The 20,324-nt window shown below is 41.5% G+C and overlaps 1 protein-coding gene and 1 long non-coding RNA gene across 2 annotated transcripts; one reads left to right on the top strand and one right to left on the bottom strand.

Moving 5' to 3' along the window:
* Nucleotides 1-606: 606 nt before the first annotated feature.
* Nucleotides 607-1,656, bottom strand: LOC112842355 (piggyBac transposable element-derived protein 4-like). Its single transcript, XM_025898647.1, has 3 exons — nt 1,282-1,656; nt 949-1,176; nt 607-835 (listed from the first exon to the last, which is right to left on the bottom strand). Exons 1-3 carry the CDS (start codon nt 1,654-1,656, stop codon nt 695-697), a joined length of 744 nt encoding a protein of 247 aa, XP_025754432.1. The 3' UTR covers nt 607-694.
* A 4,033-nt stretch (nt 1,657-5,689) lies between these two features.
* LOC109194913 (uncharacterized) lies at nt 5,690-17,197 on the top strand. Its single transcript, XR_003214291.1, has 3 exons — nt 5,690-5,770; nt 14,905-15,133; nt 15,237-17,197. It is a non-coding gene; the product is annotated as an uncharacterized LOC109194913 (long non-coding RNA).
* Nucleotides 17,198-20,324: the final 3,127 nt, after the last annotated feature.

Here is a 20,324-nt window from a genome sequence, read left to right as displayed (position 1 = left end):
GCACTGGATTTTTAGCAGAAAAAAAACAAAAAACTCAAATATTTTCCATAAAATACATTTGAAGTAATATTTGATTGTTATTATAATTAGGCCTTTGGATGGTCCAATGATTACTACTAACATTCATTTTGATCCATCATTATTTTTTTGCAGGTGCACAGTAATTCAATATAATGGTATATTATGTGATACACTTTTACCCCGCTTATTACCTTGTTGTGTTCTGAAATAAAATGAAAAATTATGTAAATAAAAATACAAGATCAGTTTGAACCAGAAAAAACTTTTATTTAGAACAATGAACATGAACATTTATGTTTTGGGAATGGGGGAAGGTATGAGAAAGAAAGAGCGAGTGAGAGGGTGGGAGAGAGGAGAGAAGAGCGAATGTGGCGGTGTGGAGCGAATGTTGAGGTGTGTCTGATTCCTGCTCAGTTCAAACAGAGTCTGCAAACGGGCATAATGTGATCCTTACATGTTGACTTTCCGCATTTGCAGCAGGTGCTGCAGATGCGCCTCCTTTTTTCAGGGCAGAACTCCTGCCCGGTTTAGGGATTGGGGCGGGGCCTGCAGCAGCACCCTGCACACTCGTCACAAAGTCTGCAGCACCTGACATGCGGGGAAGGCGCCCTCGCTTGAATATGTGTGGGTTTACCAAAGCTTCTCCCACTTCTTCGACATACAGCCTCCTCCTCTATGCTTTCTGCTGTTTCCAAGATGGGTCAATTGCTGTCCACAGCACGTACGAATTGTACAGTGAGACGTCCAGCAGGTTGTGAAAGAGAGCCACTGGCCAGCGGTTTGTTTTCCTCCTGCAGGAGTAGGTGCCAACAACCTAACGAAAAAACACAAAAAACCCGAAATCGTAAAACCTATGTATATTTTACACAAGAATATATGAGCAAGAATGAATAAATCTGTGCGTAACTGATGCGTAATGACACCTACCTTGTCAAGGTTGTCGACACCTCCTTTGCACCTATTATAATCCTGTATGATCACTGGCTTTCGCTTCTCTTCCTCGCTTACATCGGGAGTGCGGTGTTTCGTGCTCAACAATAGCACATTCTTCCCACGTCGGGGGACGTACGAAACGACGGTGTGGGTGAGCGTGAAGGTGAAGGCGGAGGAAAAGATTGCTCTCTCTCTTGTCCGGAGCAACTGAGGCGGAAGCTCGGGCTTGTTTTTTTGGATTGTGCCAACCAGGGCCATTTTCTTCTTCAGTAGCTCTTCTGCCAGAGCAAATGAAGTAAAAAAATTGTCACACGTGATGAAGTTTCCCTTGAGCCCCTCAGTTAGTTCCATTACCACGCTCATCCCCTGGTTGACCTCCGCACGATCGCCAGCTTTGCCGGTGTATAGCTGCACTCTCCAGGCATAGGACGTTTTCACGTCGCACACAGTCCATATTTTTAGCCCGTATTTCGCAGGCTTGGTTGGTATGTACTGTTTGAACTTACACCTTCCTCGGAATGGGACCAGCTGTTCATCGATACAAATGTCTCTGTCTGGGTTAAACAGCAGCTCCAGACAATGCGTCCACAAATCCCACACCTTGCGGAAGGCAGACAGCTTGTCCTGATGGCGTCGGGGTCGGGAAAGCTTATCGTCGAAACGCAGCGCCCCACCGATTTGGTGGAATCTCTTGTGGGACATGGTGGCCCGGAAAATGTCCCGTCCGGATTTTTCAGCCCAGAGGCTGCGAGTGGGTTCGTTTCTTGATCGGTATACGCCGGCCAAAATGAGGAGCCCCACATATGCCATAAATTCATCAGTCCATTTCTCTCCAATCGGCGACTGCGCGTCTCCTGTGCAGATTTGTCATTGCTACGGTGTGCTGCACAATTTCATCCGTGAGGAAGAGTGCAAAACTGGATGTCGGGTCCCTGATTCGGGCGGCGGCATAGTGTGTCGGTCCTTGGGTGACACCAGTGGCTACTGGAACATACCAGAGCGTCTCCGTATTTGTGGATGACCAAATGATTTTCCCATTTTTGGAAGTCCACATCGATGCTGCTTCCTCCATCTCAATCTCCTCTTCGCTCTCATTTTCAGAGGTTTCTTCACAAAAACTGGAATCCGGCTGCTCTGTTTCCACAGAATAATCCGTTTCATCTCCGGAATCCTCAGAGGAGGATGACGAGGAGCTATCCTGGCGCTCAGAGTCCAGGACCATTTCCAATACTTGCTCGGTGCGATAGTATCGTGCCATCCTGAAAATGACTACTCCCGCGCTACTGCTCATTCATATAACCTCTGCTGCAGTGCACCTGCATAAACAACCCGAACTTGCAGACAAAATAAAGTCTAATTTGGTTTTGGCCCCTGCTTTTATATTTATTTTGTTTATATTGCAGTGAGCGCTTCTAAGAGAAAAGACTTTTGAAGTTAGGCACAGACACACTTTTGTTTTCTTTCTGTCTTTCTTTTTTGGGGGGCATAAAGACCTTTATATTTTTTTAAAAACACACACATAGAAACACTGATAGTGAGACAAAATTATCATTTATTTGAGCTGAAAGACTATGGAAAAAATATGGAATTTTACTCCATTTCGCTCTATGCTCCAAAAGTGAAAAAATGGCGCCACCTGGTGGACAAATTTTAAGACCATGAGTTCACATTGAAATTCTAACATAAAGTAATGCACTAATTTATGTTATTATAATTGGGGGATGAAAAATTGCGTTTATAATGGTTGACAATGGGGCGAAAACGGCCACTAGGGGGATGAGTGTAAGTTTTTTTTGCTGCTCAGCTATTTTAGGCTAATTTAAGAAACTCATATCAAAATTTTAAAGTTAAAACAAAAAAAAATCCTTTGGCAAGTTTGGCTATATTCCACTAAACACAGTGGAAATGGCTTGAATTTAAAACAAGCAAGTGGCTGAAAATGGTCCCAGGGGGACATAAGGGCTTGCCCCAGGAGATGGATAAACCCAGCATTTCATGAACACTGTGATGGAGACCTTTGGTTTGTGTAATGTTATAAATACTCGGATACTCCCCAGAGGCTCCGGACTTTTACATAAAGATATTATATTCAGTCCTGTAGAAAGTTATATATTTAAAAATATATGATCCTCTCTGGTTACTCTGGAATGAATAACTCTGAATTACTTTATGGTAAATAACACACTATCTGCAAAAAACTGTGAAAGAATTCCAGATCACAGGTTTGTAGTTCAACATACAAGTGATGACCTTTGACCTTCATCAGGTTTTATTTAATTGTGTTAGAGAAAATCTCATGTGCTCTTCATGCAGCTGAGTACATCAAGTGTTTGAAACGGAAGCTGTGCAGGTCTGAGATCAGCCGCTTTGTGAAACACCAAACTGAGGTCCTGTTAATGCTGATACATAGTGACACAGTTACATGGGTGATTAATCCTTTTGATTTTTTGTCTTTAACTTTATCAATACAACAGCTGCAGCTTTCACTACAGCACATGTGGTACTTTAACCTTTGTACTGTTTTCATCAATTCATTTTGCAGTGAACATGTTAGATGATCTGTCTGCTGTCATTGGGTGGTGCTGAGGTCTGAATCTGAGGGCAGCTCCTGTAATCACAAAGAGAACAGTACCATCAAACTCAAATATAAATTTTATCCCTCAAAATTGAAATAAAGATGATCCTTCTGTCCTCACACACTCAGGATTTGAAGTTCTTCTCTTACATTTTTTTCAGTATTACAGTACAGTACAGTACTTTAATCCATAGTTACTGATTAATGAGGAGTAGGGATGGGTATCGTTTAGGTTTTATCCGATACCGGTGCCAAACCGGTACCTTTGAAACGGTGCCGGTGCTTAAACGGTGCTCAAACCGGTGCTTAAAGAATGGAGAACACAAAATTGGTCCAAAAACCTCTCATGTTCAGCTGTTTTTTTTGTAAAAAGATAACAATGTTAGCCTTTTCTGCAGCTATAGGGCATATATGGTATCACTCTTGGCTGGAAGCAGTGCTTAAACAATGGAAAAAACACAAACTTTGTCCAAAAACCTCTCATGTTTAACTGTTTTCCACTTTTTCTTTGGTCATTTTAGCCATTTTGGCCAGGGTGAAGGGAGTATCTGCCATCAAACAAGAAGCCAGCCGCATGTAACTACGACGGTGTTTGCTAGTTCACCTTACATGCATTAATGTAATAATGTGGTTAGCGTACTCAACGTTAATTACACACGAACAACATGAAGCTACTCACGCAGAGAAGAACGGCTGCTGCTGCCATCATCATCCGTCATCATTTCTGCTACGCTGACAGGGCTCCCCTAGCCCTGTCAGCGTAGCAGAAATGGACTCTCCTCTTCAGGTTTTTGGGGGATGTTGCTAACTCCGGGTCCGATAACAGGCACCACACCCGCAGTAGATGTGCACGGTGTGAGGTCTCGCAGCAAGCTATCAAACACGGCGCATTTCTCGGCTTTAAAAAAACCCGCTATGCATCGCCAGGTGTTTCATCAGATTTGAGGTGTTACCTCCTTTGACAGTATCACAGTATCAGCTTAAAGCACTTGTTGCAGGCTGCTGAGTTTGCATCTTTTGCTGTGAAGTACAGCCAGACTTTTGATCGCTTCGCCTTGGGCGTTTTTAATCTGTAGCTCTGCTCTAAGAGAACGTATGTACCTGGCCCCGCCTACTATCCTCGGAAACATAAAATGATTGGCTAGAATTGGCTCAGGAAAAAAAAGCACCGAAATAAAGCACCGAAATGTACGCTGCTTTTCGGTCTGGTTACTACCGTTTATGTCAGAACCGGTGCTATCATGGCACTGGACACCGGTACCCATCCCTAATGAGGAGTTACTGAAGTACAAGCTTTTTTTTCTTTTTTTAAAAATGGTTTTACTGTCTTTACAGATGTGGCAAGAGACTGAAAACACGCTGTTTGCACATATTTAAGAATCAGCTCTGCACAGGAGCTTTAGCAGAGTGCAGCCTGTTGCCTTTACAGTATAATACTTGCAATAAAAGTACAGTAACAGTAATTAGTGACTGAGTAGCCTGGGGCGTTTCTCTTGATTTCTTTAGTCAGGGTAAATTCATTCACCTGCACAGATTAGCTAAACGAACCCTGACAGCCGAGTGCTCATCTTAGCTAGCTAGGTCTCAGGACCTAGCTAAGGACGGTAGTTACGGATTAGCTTACAAACACGTTTAACTTACCGAAAAAGTGCAGCGGGGCCTTGGGTCCTTCTGTCGGGTAGTCCAGTTTACTGAAGAACACCTCAGGCTGCCAGGTTAAAACAGTCCGTCGTGTTTTCGTAAGTAAATGCTGGCCCTCCTCTCAGAGCCTACGCTCTATCTGCTATTCCCGAACAGAGATACGCAAGTTTCTCTGTGACTGCAGCTGACAGTCAAAGCTGTTATGATGACGTTTCACCCCAATTTAACATCACCGCGGTAGGAATTAGAATCAAACTTATGGGAGAGGAGACCCCTTGGACATAAATCAGCGTGATGAGAACTATTGAAAACAAAAGAAAGAATCTTTGGAAAAAAATTATCTGAGGAGAATTAATTTATTTTAGTCTGACCCCAGTCCCATCCGCTAACATGGAGGAGGCGGGGTTTATGACCTATACTGCAGCCAGACACCAGGGGGCGAAAGAGACGTTTTGGCTTCATTTTTGGGGAGCTGTCGCGTCGCCCATGTTTTCTATAGTCATTGGGGCTCATACACAGGGACAAGGTGCATCAGGTTGTGATCAGATCTGCCCAGGGGAGGGAGAGGTGAACTATATGCCTCTTCTGCGTTGGCGTACAGTAAGTCTAATGTTCTATTGTCTCGGGTTGGGCATGTCACATACTGGGTGAAGGTAGGCAGTGTGGAGTCCAGTGAGACATGATTGAAGTCCCCTGATATTAGGAGAAGGGATCTCGGAGATTGCGTTTGCAGTCTGCTGACCACAGAGTGGAGAGAGTCAACGGCTGCATCCGCGTTGGCCGAGGGGAGGACATACGCTGTTATTGTGATAACATGCGAGAATTCCCTGGGGAGGTAGTACGGCCGCATGCTAACGGCTAACAGCTCAATGTCTCTGTCGTTCACAAACACTGCCAGTCCCCCTCATTTCCTCTTACTGCTCTCTCTTCCTGTCCACCCGCAGCAGCTGGAATCCAGGTAGCGTCATGCTCGTGTCTGAAGTTAGGGGTGTTAGCCAGGACTCCATTAGCATCATGATGGTATATTGCTGGTACTCCTTCTGTGACCAGGTTAGAGACGTGAGCTCATCCATCTTATTGGGCAGCGATCTTACATTTCCAGTGACTACAGAAGGAAGAGATGGTCTATAACATCTCCTTCTTGGGCAATGGCGCTCCCTCCCAGCTCGACACCCCCGTCTTTTCCTCCTCAGCACGCTGGGAATGTCGTGCCTGTTCGCCTGCCGCACTGCTGCGGGACAAAGCATATTGTTCCCAGGTCCAGTTTATAGTGCATTTGATTCAAGATTCAAAGTGTTTATTGTTTATTTGTCAAAAAGCATGAAATTCTTCCCTTGCTTTCCATACACAAATGCCAAGTTAGGTAGGGTTAAAGGAATAAGATAAATAAGGATAAAAAAAAGACAAGATATTAGGATAATTAAGGTAAAAATAAGGATACAAAATACTGAAAGATAAATAAATAAGTACAAAATAAGTAAATGAAGACAAGTGAGGTATGCAGTTGTCAATGTAAAAGGATGTACAAAGGAGCTTAATGTGCAAAAAAACTTGATGTGCAAATTGTCCTGATGCGCAAATTGCAGTTGAGGTAGGTCAGCTGCTGAGGAGTCTGATAGCAGTGAACAGCTGACCTACCTCAACTGCACAGGAGTTGTCCATGTCCATTAACAATGTCCATGAAGATGTCTGCAAACTAGTCAGCACACTCCCAAAGCACCCGGCCAGGTATGTTGTCAGGTCCTGCAGCTTTTCGCGGGTTTACTCTGCGTAGTGTCATCCTGAGATCTGCTGTGGACAGACAGAGTACTTGGTTGTTGGGGGCATCTTCCTTGCTGGCTCTTTGTTCTCTGCTTCAAAACCTACAAAGAAGTCATTCAGTTTGTCAGGCAAGGATGGACCACTGCTGCATGCCGGAGGTGTTGGCTTGTAGCCTGTGATTGTTTGAATACCCTGCCACATTCGCCAATTGTCCTTTAAACTTGTGAAGTGTGTGTTGATCTTTTCTGCATACTCCCGCTTTGCCTCTTTGATGGCCCGTGATAGGTCTATTCTGGCTGTAGTGTAAGCTTCTCTGTTGTTGGACTTAAAGGCAGAGGCTCTGATTTTCACCAGGTTGCATAGGTTTGCAGAGAACCAGGGTTTATGGCTTGCACAGGTGATGACGGTCTTGGAGACAGTGACATCCTCAATGCATTTGCTGATGTAGCTGGTCACTGAGGTTGTGTACTCCTCCAGGTCCACGGTGTCTGTGTATGCAGCAGCTTCTCTAAAAATATCCCAGTCTTTGCAATCCCCAGTGACGATGAAGAAGCCATCAGGATGGCCTGTTTGCAGATCACTTATAATATTGTAGAGCACTAGGTGGGATGATCACCACAGTAAATTCTCTTGATTTAAAACAGCCTCCATCTGACTGCTAAGAACCCCACAAGTTCTGAACAATGCACAGAAACAGTCGCTTTCATCCACACACAATTCCATAAAAAAGTGTCATGCTTATGTATTACAATTAAAATACTTCATGTTCTATACTGTATGGTGACTTCAGGTATTGATAAATATATTTTATACACTGCTCTACTTTACCTAAGCCTAACTATAACATTAACTCTTAACATTTTGAAAACAGTAAGGCAATAAACAAGACATTTGCTATGGTAATCTGTATTTCCTCAATTTTAGATAGTTCCAAAGTATAAAAATAAAAATATTGACTTAACCAATATTTTTATTTATTTTTTATTTTTAATGTAATATGCACAAACTAGAGGTGGGCGGATCAATTCAAATATTGACGGTATCAGTACAGTGACTAGCATTAGTATCCTACCGATACTAGCGCAACAAGATCAATACTTTGCTTCTATCCTCTAAGTTTAATATATAGCCAAATGAATTGCGTTAAATTAAATATATATATCTCAGTCATACACTATGAAAAATGTCAGAAACATTATAGCCTATAGCATATTTAAAGAAAAGAAGGTGACCCTCCCTCCGTTAGAGGGAGGCACATTTATATTCCATTTCTCCCAAAAATCTGTTTCAAAATACATAAAACGCTGAAAGATGTGTTTTGCTGTATTAACTAATTATTGTGGAAAGTAAAAAGCCCAGATTTTGTTGTCATGAAAATTTGTTCAGAATTGATGCAATTTCAAATTGACGATGATTCAACTCATAAATCATGAAACATTCTCTTCCCTACGTAAGCTGCCTTTATAGGTTAAAGGTATCTGTACCATTATTGGTATCTGCAATAGTGGCCTGTGTTTACTTGATATTAGATTGATAGAACACAAAGTGCAACACTGCACAGCACTAACCCAACTGAAAAACATACTGCTGGACCTTTAATGCACAGTCTTGAATGTGTCTTTATATAAATAAAGTACATAAAATACAATTACATACATTTCAGTGTAATATTACTCAACTGTTACCACAGTTACTACCATGATATTACTTGGATATTAACGGTTATTACTTTGATAACTGAGTAGTAATAACTACAATAATTAAATTCTTGTTTCCACGTTCTTACCCTACTATTACTACTTTATTACCGAGCTGTAATAGAAAGTGCAACCAAATAATTAATTTTTTATTTTTAAAGCCATTACGAAGATACGATAGTGTGGCAAAAAAGTGAAGTTAGTGTTTGAAGTTAGTGTTAAGGCTTTGAACCTCACTCATAAATTCTGCAACAGATCCAGGAAGTCTGTCCTTTACAGTCAGCCTTTGACAGCTGATGTTTCCCAAAATCACTCTGCAGAAACATCACTGAAAATTTCAATCTCTCAAAACATTGAAAAAGATTTGTTGTTAAAAAGACTGTCACATAGTTTAAGGACAGCAATTATTTTTCAGTATATTTTTATCTACATTAACTGACAAAAAAGAGTATATTATTGCTTATACTTAGCATTTTTAAAAACAACAAATATTGGATTGGAATGTAAACATAAATAAAGTTTGAATACTGACGAGTACCATAGAACCTTGGCAATGACACTGTGGTCCCTGTGGAAAACCTGTTAAAATTTCGTCTATACTTGTAAGAAGTGAATGACTCTCCTGTGAGTGTGTGTGTGTCAGTATGGATCAACAAGCCCACATTTCAGTATAGCAGCTTTCCAAATTTTGTTTTTTTTTTTGGTCTAACATTGGATGGTTGTCTGTAGTTTTCCTCCTCAGGTGTGACCGGGTGGGATGAAATAGGCTCTCCTTATTGTTCCCTGTGCTCCATTTCTGCCAAGGAGTAATTCCTGTTTCTTTTGTTTCTCTCACTGCCTTGTCAAAGGATTTTGAGCAGGGAATTCCATGAGACAAGGCAGGTGAGTGAACAAAGTCAGGCAGGACTCTCTCTGAACACACAGCTGTCTGCCCCTCATCATCAACTAGGCTTTTTGGGTACTCACCTGGCTGCCAAAAAAACAACTCTACACTATACATTTCAAACAATCCAAAGGTCACTGTTCTGTCCTCACTAGATGTGGGCTTGACTTAGATTATCCAGTTAGACAGAGAGTAAACAGAATGAGAAGAAGAGAATGCTTTTCCCTCAGATTCTTCTTTACTGTGGTCTGCATCTGCAGTTTACAATGCCGTGTTACTTTGAGTTTTTATCTATTCTTTATCCATTTTCCTCTTTGTCTCTCCTTTCTCTTCTTTTTTTTTTTTGTAAAACTAAATAAACACAAAAACAGATCAACAAACAGCAACAACATAAATATCAAAGTTGCCTAAATTAAACAAACCTTCAGTGAACTAGTATTATTCCTCATAATAAGTTGGCAAACGCATGTTAATATATATTCGCTAGCATACAAATGGATGTACAAAGCTAAAATAGTAACTCAGTATTCTCATATTAGACATGCATCACAAATCAAATAGTAAGGTTATAATATGCCACCGAAACTCATAGACATATGTGGGCAAAGGTTTCACCTCTACTGCACACTTGCGCCAAACTAGCTGGGCATAACAAGTTTCCCGAGTACAAACTGAGGCCACAAGAGGGTGCCAAATCTTACAAAACAAAAGCATATTAACACATTCAAGCTATAACAACACAGTCACAAACTGTTAACATCTAAAATCACTGTCTCTCTCGTTCACACTACTACTACTACTCCCACAACTTCCCCATCTTTCTAAGCAACCGTATACCACATGTTGCCAAATCACTTTTTGATTGAATGACATCCTGCATTTTCCACCAATAGCAAATGGTGTGTCATGTTTTTTTTTCTTTTTTTTGCTCACAAAAACTTACAACTTTCTTCTTACAACCATTGTTCTTAGAAAATCTGTTTTTTTCTGTTTCCTCCTGAACTAAAACATGATGACACTATTCAGGATAAGGCATTGAGTAAATTATTTATCGTAACTCTGGTTTTACTTGCCTATCAATACAATGTAAAAACTGGTTTATAGTTTGAAATCCATACTTTCAACACAAGTTGAAAAGGAGACTCAACCAGGCTGCGTCTTGCTGCTACGTCATCTCAAATCGGTCATGTGACTACTTCCTGATCTGGAGGATTTGGTGCTGGGGCCCTTGATGTCACTTACACAATCCAATGACAGGGTCAGCTGGTTAATACAGTTGCTATTTTCCCCCTTTACCAGCTCGAAAGATCTGGTTAAACATCTTTGGGGAGCTCTCTGATCTAGCTGTGAGTTACTCTAGATCTCCACCTTCGTGGTGAAGCTAATGAAGGAACAGGCAGTGGCAACCAGCAGGATGATGGACTCTTTCGCCCACCTCTAGCTGTCTCAGTCCTGGCTTCAGGGAGAAGACCATGCCTGCTTTCTCAAACTACTTGTGGTCCTATCATGTGTGACCTAGACTCAAGCTTAAATCTATGGCAGACTTTGGAAGTCCATTGTTGTGCTCAGGAAATGTCAGCCATGCTCTAGCAAGGCAAGGCCATGGGGAGTGTGTCCCAGTAATGCAACAGGGTAGACCATCACAACTGGGTAATGTTGGCTCCATGCAACCTCAGGGTCCAAGACAAGGCTAAAAACAGCCAACAGAAAGCTACGTATCAGGGTTCAGGACCCCAGAAGGCCCAGAAACCCTATTTCATAAAGCACAATTGTTCCTTGCTACCTCTCAGGGTAACTGGGGTCTCAGGGGATTCCCAGGGCACTCTCTTCAGTCTGTCTCTAGGCACTGGTATGGGATTGAGCTATCCTGGGAGGCTTTTATCATTTCCAGTTCCTATATCAATTATCAGTGATAGGGTCAGGCACCCCTTTGGTGGTAACATATATTTAATACAGGGAGTTTCCTACAGGAGAGATCTCTATTCTCCTTTGCAATGAAGGCAATCAGGGAGATGATAGGCCATAGGCAGCTGGGTCCTACACACCTTATTTGCTCATTCCAAAGCAGTTGTTTTGGACTTAAGGGGGCTCAACAGATATCTAAGACCTCTGCCATGCAAAATCTTGATTGTGGTGAGAAACTGCACGAGAAGATACACACATCCATCCACATCATCTATGTAGGTTCTCAGTCATCCATTGTAATCTAATATATATGTGGAACCCCACCCTCAGAAGTGTGGATAAACAGATGCCCCCCAGAACCAGCAGCAACCCTGGGATGCAGTGGGCCCAGCTCTGAACTACCAGCAACCCCAGCCCCAGGTAGGGTACAGGAAAAAATCAGTACAGAATGTCTAGATATCTACTGTATACCTTCCCTTCCTTTGTTCTCCTTCAGTCTCTCCTGCAGATGGTCCAAGTGGCTCCGAACTGCCCCCATACCATTTTGTTATTAGAAATTTCTTCAGTCACCCTTGGGAGTAACTGGAGCACTTGAATTCAGTGATTTGGATGGGCGAGTGCATACTTTTGACAAATATAGTGTACCTTCTTTTGACCCAGGCCCACAGGACAACAGACCAGCTGTTTGTCTACTATAGAGCTAATTGCTCGGGTAGCCAGTCACTAAGACAACACTCTCTCATGGGCAGGCAGGTCAGCCCTTGCAAGGGTGTATGTGGTCTCTCCACCTTATTGGCTTCAAGGTGAAGTGCTTCTCTCTCAGAATTCTGTGCAGTAGCCTCCTTGACTAAACAAGTCTATTTCATCAGGTTCTACTGCATGAACCTGGCATCCAATAGTTCATTTGGTGAATGTATGATGGTCTTAGTGCAGCAGGACACCCTGAGGACCATGCCTTTGAGGTCATTTGCAGTTCAGATTGTTTGGAGAGATTTCATCTTTTAATATTAGACTTCTAACTCATTGGGCTCTGGAGCTCTCATGCTCTGGGGGGCCTCTAGATGTGTGGTGCCTGGATCTCCTCCATGCCTGCTTCATGTCCTGGGGGGCAGGGCTATGGCTCCCCACACCTGCTATTAGACACTTACATGGAGAAACCTTGTGAATACAAGCGCGCTTACACACACTTACAAGCACACGGGTGTTCACACCTGAGTACCTGTTTGTACAAACAGGTACTCACAGACACACACTATCTTGGTTGGCTGCTGCTTCGAAACATATCATGCCTTATTAGTACTGCTTTCTGCTCAGTAGCATTCAATACTTATTATTTACTGTTACTTATGCTTATGTTGGTTGTTGCTGCGGTTTTCCTATTGTGTTGTTCTCTTTCTGCTTGATTTTTTTTCTTTTCCAGCAGGTGATTTTGTCTCTGTCTCTTTTCTCCTCTGTTTTTCTTTCCGTCTCCTTCTGTTGAGCCTCTTCCCAACTTCTCTTTCCTTCGTCTTTCTCTTTCCTATCTGCCGGTCCTGTCCGTTTCGATTGTAATAATTTAAAAGTAAAAAAATAAATAAATAATAAAGATCGAACAAACTATGACAATCAAGTGGACCTGTATGGTAAAAGCCATAACGATCCGCTTGGGAAAGGACAGGACAGGCAAAAAATAAAAAACAATTGCAATTAGTGTGCTGCCATCTAATGTGTGGAATATGTAGGGTGGACAGTCAACCAAGCATTTATTCTGGTTTAAATGTTTATAATAATACAGCATTTGCCAGCGTAATTCAGTGAATTCATATTTGGAAGTTTACTGTAATGTTAAAAAATTGACTTAATTTATGTGCACCAGAATATTATTTTTTAATCACTTATGTTTATGGAACAGCATATTAGGTGTTTGATTAAATCAAGTTAGAGGGTCATAGTTGAGGTAAGTGCATCCATAAAATGTTTTTTTTGTTTTGTTTTTTTGCATAAAAGAAATTCTTGCAGTTTGATATTGACCCTTATCCAGAAAAAAAACATCTGAATTTGATGTGTGGCTATTTTACCTGGCATCCTTTTTGTAGAGACTGTTGCCTCTTAGCACATACTAACTTCCTTTGACTTGAAGTTGACTCATATTGAGAAGGGAAGCTTATTTATACCAGTGTACTTTCTATTTTTTTTTTTTTATTTACCAGTGACATTTGCAATGAAATAAAAAAGGAGAACTGACTCCACTAGCAAAACATGTTGCTCCTATTTGAAATTGTACTTTTTTGTGCTATGCAACCCCTCAGAACTATTTGTATGTGACAAAACAGTCTTATCTGACACCCTAGAAATCAGAACAGATTGGTATTTCCAGTGACAGACAAATGTTATAGGAATTCTTTCTTAAAAGCAGAAATAAAATTCCGTTGCTGAGGTTTACTGTTTTTCTTTCCCCTCTCTGCCCACACAAGTGAAGATACATCTCAATTTCTCAGCAAGGCAATGATTCATCATACTTCAGTCATTCTCTGAGACTGGGATGCAAGAAGTCATGCACATGCAGTGTGTTGGAAGAGTAGGTGGCGAGAGACAGAAAGTGAGAGAGCAGGGTCAGCTGGAGGTTATGGCTGCTGTTGAATGAAACTCTTAGCACAGTGGGTAAGGCTTTACCACTGAGCAGCATGAGGTACAAGTAGTTATATGGGTTTCTATTCCTTGGGGGCTGTTTATGTCTCATGCACCAGCTTTTCAGTGTGTAACTACAATAAATTAAAGGAGTGCTTGGCAGCCAAGTAGCTGAACAGTTAAACAGTCATGTTTCATGTCATAGATAAAGAGTGTAAAGAAATTCTGTCTTTTTCCATAAATGTCTCAGGGGTGAAAATTTTGTCATTAGATGGAAAAAAAGCAATGCTAGTTCTTAAAACTAGTTCTCCTTTTGCGTAGCATGTATTTATGTTTGTCTACAAAAATAAATGCTTTCTCCCTTCTTTCTTCAAAAAGTGACAAATTAACAAAGGAATTTCAGTGTTACTAAAAGATAAAGCCTAAAATTCCTTCAAATGCTTTGATACACAGGCTTACATCTAGTATTGGGGCTTTTACTCTGATTAAACAAATAAATCTGAATATAAGTGTTGCATCTTCAAAAAAACAAAAGTAGGAATCAATGATTCAATTCAATTCAATTCAATTTTATTTATATAGCGCCAAATCACAACAAAAGTCGCCTCAAGGCGCTTTATATTGTACAGTAGATAGCACAATAATAAATACAGAGAAAAGCCCAACAATCATATGACCCCCTATGAGCAAGCACTTTGGCGACAGTGGGAAGGAAAAACTCCCTTTTAACAGGAAGAAACCTCCGGCAGAACCAGGCTCAGGGAGGGGCGGCCATCTGCTGCGACCGGTTGGGGTGAAGAAGGAAAACAGGATAATGTGTGATCCACACACAGGGAATATAGTTGCTTCTTGTTTACTGAACCTTGTGTCACATGTTACAGGTACAACCTTTTACATCAACTTGCCAAGAGGAAACGGCGACTATGTCACCAGCGCTTCTCACCAGCAACGCGGTCTGGAGTACCTCTGGGGGGTGCGGACGCTTAGCCTCCGGAGCTAACTACAGAGGAAATTTGTTCACAGACGATTTATGAAGTTGCAGACTCTGTTTGTATGACTCGGGCAGCTAATTCTGAGACTGATTATGGTGCTGAGTCGCCTTGCTTTAAGGTAAAATATTATTCCTCTGCTCTCTCAAATGTGGTTTGTGTTCCTGAATTTCCTGATTTTGAGACTGAGAGATTTGATACTGGTTTGTGTCTGTCTGTGGCAGAGAATATAGTTTCAGAGACGTTGGTGTGGTCTTCCCAGAGACTGAAACTCTGACCGGGGCCTCTCCAAAGATTAAGCACAAGGGCTAAGTTTATTCTGGACCCCCGGTGGACCCTGAATCTAGGCAGCATTCAGCCATATCAGCTGGAGGCTCTGGAGAGCTCGTCCAACATCCGGCCAAATCAGCTGGAGGCTCAGGAGAGCTCATCCAGCATCCAGCCACGTCAGCTGGAGGCTCAGGGGAGCCAGTCCACCATCCTGCTTCGCCTCAGCCAGAGGTCTCTGCACTTGCTGACTCTGTGCCTGTTCCTGCTGGAGGCTTAGGAGAGCCCATCCGCCAGATCAACCACTTGGTCAACCACCAGATCAAATACTTGCTCAACAGCCTGGGGCTTCACCACCACCGTCAGGTCCTGCTACGTAACAGGCTGAGTCTGAGTTCAGCCTGCCGGTGAGACTGACTCAGTCCAAGTGGGAGGTAAGCGCGCCAGTAGGACCTGCTCAACCCGAGCTGAAGGTCAGTGTGCTGTCTGGACCTGCTACGCTGACACACTAAAGGTCTGTGCACCGTCAGGTCCTGCTCTGTCCAAGCCAGAGGTCTGCGTGCCGTTGGGGCCTGCATGTCTAAATCCTGCCAAGCTACTTCCAGCACGATTGGCAAGGCCTGTGCGTCCACATTTGGCCAGGCCATGCCCTGTATGTCCACATCCTGTTTGGCCTGCAAGTCAACGTCCTGCCAAGTCACAGCCTACATGGCTCCCGGATCCGCGGTCGGCCACCAGAAGTGTTTCGCCGTTGTCGCCTCCCGCTTGGTTGGCTGCCTGAACTGTTTTGCTGCTACTGCTGGAACCACGGTTGGCCTCCTGAACTGCATGTAGGCATACTCTGCTGTCATGTGTTTTGTCTTGGCTCCTCTCCCAGTCCTCTGTTTCCCTGTTTATCTGTATAGTTGTTGGGACGTGCGTATGTGTTTCCGGAAGGACTGGTTTAGAAGTGTCATCAGGCCGAGGAGAGTTCCCGTGCTGGAGGCAGCCACACCTGCCGCTCATCAGCCATCACCAAGTTGCAGCTGATACTTTTGTTACCAGCCTCTCTATTTAACTGTATGGCTGAGCTTCAGTCGACGCTGGATTGTTGAGTTCACTTGTCAGCCCCAGTTAGCTGGTGAAAACTTTGCATGTGTGTTGCTTGCCAGTTCGACTGATGTGTTTTTTCCCACTAGGTGTTGAGAACAGAGTTTGTCACGGGAGCAGAGTCACTGTACGGATTTGAAGTTGGAGTTGTCATGATTCATGCAACCCACCTCTCTTGACACCTGTGTCTGAGAGGTGAGAGGAATTTAGGACTTGAAACTGACATTTGACAATAGAAAAGAAATTGTGAATTTTGTATTTTGCTCAAGTTAGCGGTTTAGGTTGGGGGAAAAAAAGAGAAAGGGGAAAGTAGATGGAGATACTGTATGTTTTGGGATTTTGGGGGTGGGGGTCTCCAAGTGAAAAGGTCTACATGAACAATGATTTGTTTCAGGAAGTTTTTCAGCCTCTATTTGATTTCAACTGAAAAATAATTAAGTAGGGGGTTAAGCTTTGCTGATGAACTGTCCCTATGTCATGTAACCCAAACTCAGCTTAAAACTAAAATGTCCATGTGGTGAATTGTACAAACTCTAAAAAAAGGAACTCCAAACAATGTGGTAAATGGTTCATGGAGTGGTTCTTATATAGTACTTTTGTACTACTACTAAGTGCTATATCCCTACCTCTGTCTACTGAGCTACATTTGACACAGAGAATTTTATTTTTTTAGGTCTAAGAGGGACCCACACTATACATTCAATTCAAGAGTATTTTTAAATCTATAAATAAAAGTAGATTTAAAAATACTAAATAAAAGTATTTTCCCTCAAATTCCTGCCCCCAAATCCAGATCCAGGTTCCCTCCAAAAATTAAACACTTTTGAAGTTGGCCTCCTCCACCTGTGGTAAAAATTTCCATACAAACCTTTTTGAGTAACCCTTTCCTTAGAGGCTCATTTGGTAAGCTCTCTTGGAAATGAATTTCTTTAACATGTATTTAATTTCCATACAAACATACATCTATCGACTCATCCATCCATGAATCCATGAGTCTGTAACAAATTTACTAAAATGGTGGAATGTGTATTTTTATTAATCTATAAGGTAAACAGCGCAGGTAGTAAAGACGTTTTTCCAATTTTCCAAATATGTTAACAGCCATTTTACTGTCTTTCATGTTATACTACACTTCTCAGTCAACCTAGAGTCAGGGTTTGAATCAACTTGCTTGTGAACAATAGAGTCTGCAAATGCATATAGGCAGCACTTGGTGCCTGGAGTTTTTAATCAGTATTTCATGTGTTATGCTTCTCATCTCATCAATTAATCAGGACACCACTCCAGCTGTGGTGTTTCTATTTTCTTAAAACAAGAAAGAATTTTCAGTGAATGCTTGACTTTTAAGCTGTGATAGTGCTAATGAAAACTGAATGCACATATATTTGATGAGAGAGACAATACTAAAGTCAGATTTTTTTTTTAAATAAGTGTATGAGTGTAAAAAGTTTTCTGTTTTTGACAATGAGATTTCTTACTATCGGCCGCATGCATACACCAGACAGTGTGTGTATCTGGGCTCAAGGACAAATACCTTCTCTGACAGATTTACCTCTTTAATACTTTTCTATTTGTCATTCAGTACAGCACTTTTTCATTTGAGGCTGCTTGTTAAATCAGTGTCATCTTCAGATGGGGTCTTTCATCAGTAATTGTAGCACAGGCCTGCCTGAGGAAGAAGCTGCAAAATTTTTTTCTGGTGACAATACATCTACAAAGAGATTGGCTTCACTGATCTCCAACTCAAGCACAGCTGCTATTTGCGTCGTCAGCCACGGCGGACGTGCTGATGATGGTGTTTTTCCAAATTTCTTTGCACAACTGTGTGTGTGTGTGTGTGTGTGTGTGTGTGTGTGCGCGTGTTTGTGCACGTGCCCAGGTTCATCCCACTGTTGACAATAAAAGATAATAAGCAATAGGTTTACATGACATGCTAAATTAGATCTGTTTGAATCTAGGCTGTTCAAGGAACACACAATTGCTTAATTAAAAATATTTGGCTGCACTTTGTTGGTTTGACAAAGAATAATGAATGAGGAAGATGTGTTTACACATTGGACTTGTAAATGGGCTGATTCTTATATAGCGCTTTTCTACTCTCCCAGAGTACTCAAAGCACTCTATACAACATGCCCATTCAAACAAGCACTGTCTTCTAAGATTTTAGTGCTTCCTAGCTTACATTCATACTACAATGGATGCATCGGAGAGCAACTTGGGGTTAGTTGGCATGCAGGCTGGAGGAGCCAGGAAGCAAACCACTAATCTTCCGTAGATTAGTAGATGCCCACTTACCTGTCCTGATGCAAAGCATTTTCTTGTTGTGAGTTTTAATTCATGAAGAGTGTAATATTCTTGACCACAGGTCTCTATTTTCCATATTTCTATGTCAATAGTTTTTCACCTTTGTATGTGAGATGTGAGAAGATTTAAAATTGAATCCTGTGTTTAAGATCAAATTGGAAAAATATGAGCAACATATACATACATTGTATAATAATATTACTGCAAAGTCCTAAATTACCAGGCCCCATCCTATATGATCCCAACACTTTGCTCTCAGAATACAGGCTTACTTATGTTTCTTAAGATTTCCCAAAGTAGACTCAGAGGCAAACAATTTAGCTTTCAGACCTTTTCCTTGTGGTACCAGCTCCCAGTTTGGGTTCAAAAAACAGTCACCCTCTCGTTTAAGGTTAGATTTCAAACCATAGATTGTATAAAAGATGGATGTACTACTGTAAAAGTCAAGCCAATGCCTAAAAGCCTTAAATGGCCAGTAGAGAGCAACTCTGGTTGAAAAACAATTCTAATTGTATGGGTAAAAGGCCCTGTTTCTCCTTAGTGTAAGTCTTCAGTAAACACTAATGATTGTATAAGCTTAACTACAATCAATATAAAGCTTAGTTAAAATGTTTTATATGATCTATTGTGAATAGAATGCAGGTTTATGAAATTTGCAAATCATTGCATTGTTTTATTTCCATTTTACAAAGCTTCTTAACCTTTTTGGTACCGAGTAGAAAGCCAGGCATACTAACATTGGTATTACTATTTTTCTGTTACTTTTTTAATGTTCCACAAGTTGGTGATGGCAAAATAAGAACTAATTCAGGCTTTCTCACCACAGTTCCAAATGCTAATCTTATTTCTTATCTTTTTGATGTCCAGGAAAAACAAAAATGTTATTTGTTAGCCATGCTCAATGAATGAATGATAAACTGAATGATAAACTTAAACCACAGCTGTATTTGCTGGGAACTCTTTTCGTAAGAACTTAACTTTACAAAAGCAAACTAAGAACCTCGAACATGAACTAGAAACTAAACTTGACTCAAGAATCTAAAACTAGGAAAACTAAACCAGAAACTAGGAACTAGGATTTTGCCAGGAACACGAGGGAGAAACACAGCACGAAGAGATTGTGTACATTAACAACGCAACAACAAACAGGGGAACACTGAGGACTAAAATACACAGGTAGGATCATGTGAGGATGGGGAACAGGACGAACACATCTGGGACAAATCAGATATAATAAGACGAGGGAGGACAAAACTAGATACACCGATGTGGGACACAGACTATCAAAATAAAACAGGAAATATGACACGTACACACAGACGCGGACTCAGATAATGAACAGAGGGAACACAGAGTTACAGGGACATGAGACACAACTGACCGGGGGAACAAGAGAATAAACACGAGGGCAGAACTAAACCTAAGAACTAGAAATCACAAACACAGAAGAACCAGAGAGCTAGAAATGCAAAACAGAAACCAAAACACTAGCAATCATAAACCGAGATGAAACCAAAGACCAATAATAATGATACAAAAATCAAAACACCGTGACAATGTTGTTAGGCCGTCATACATCAATGTGTAATTTTTAGTCAAGAAAGATAAAAAATCAGTCAGCAGCCTTTAGTTTCAGTTTATTTTATTTCATT

This window comes from Oreochromis niloticus, linkage group LG15 (genome assembly GCF_001858045.2).
Source record: "Oreochromis niloticus isolate F11D_XX linkage group LG15, O_niloticus_UMD_NMBU, whole genome shotgun sequence".
Lineage (NCBI taxonomy): Eukaryota > Metazoa > Chordata > Actinopteri > Cichliformes > Cichlidae > Oreochromis > Oreochromis niloticus.
The sequence above is the reverse complement of the archived record's forward strand: the minus strand, read 5'-3'. Positions and strand labels throughout refer to the sequence as shown.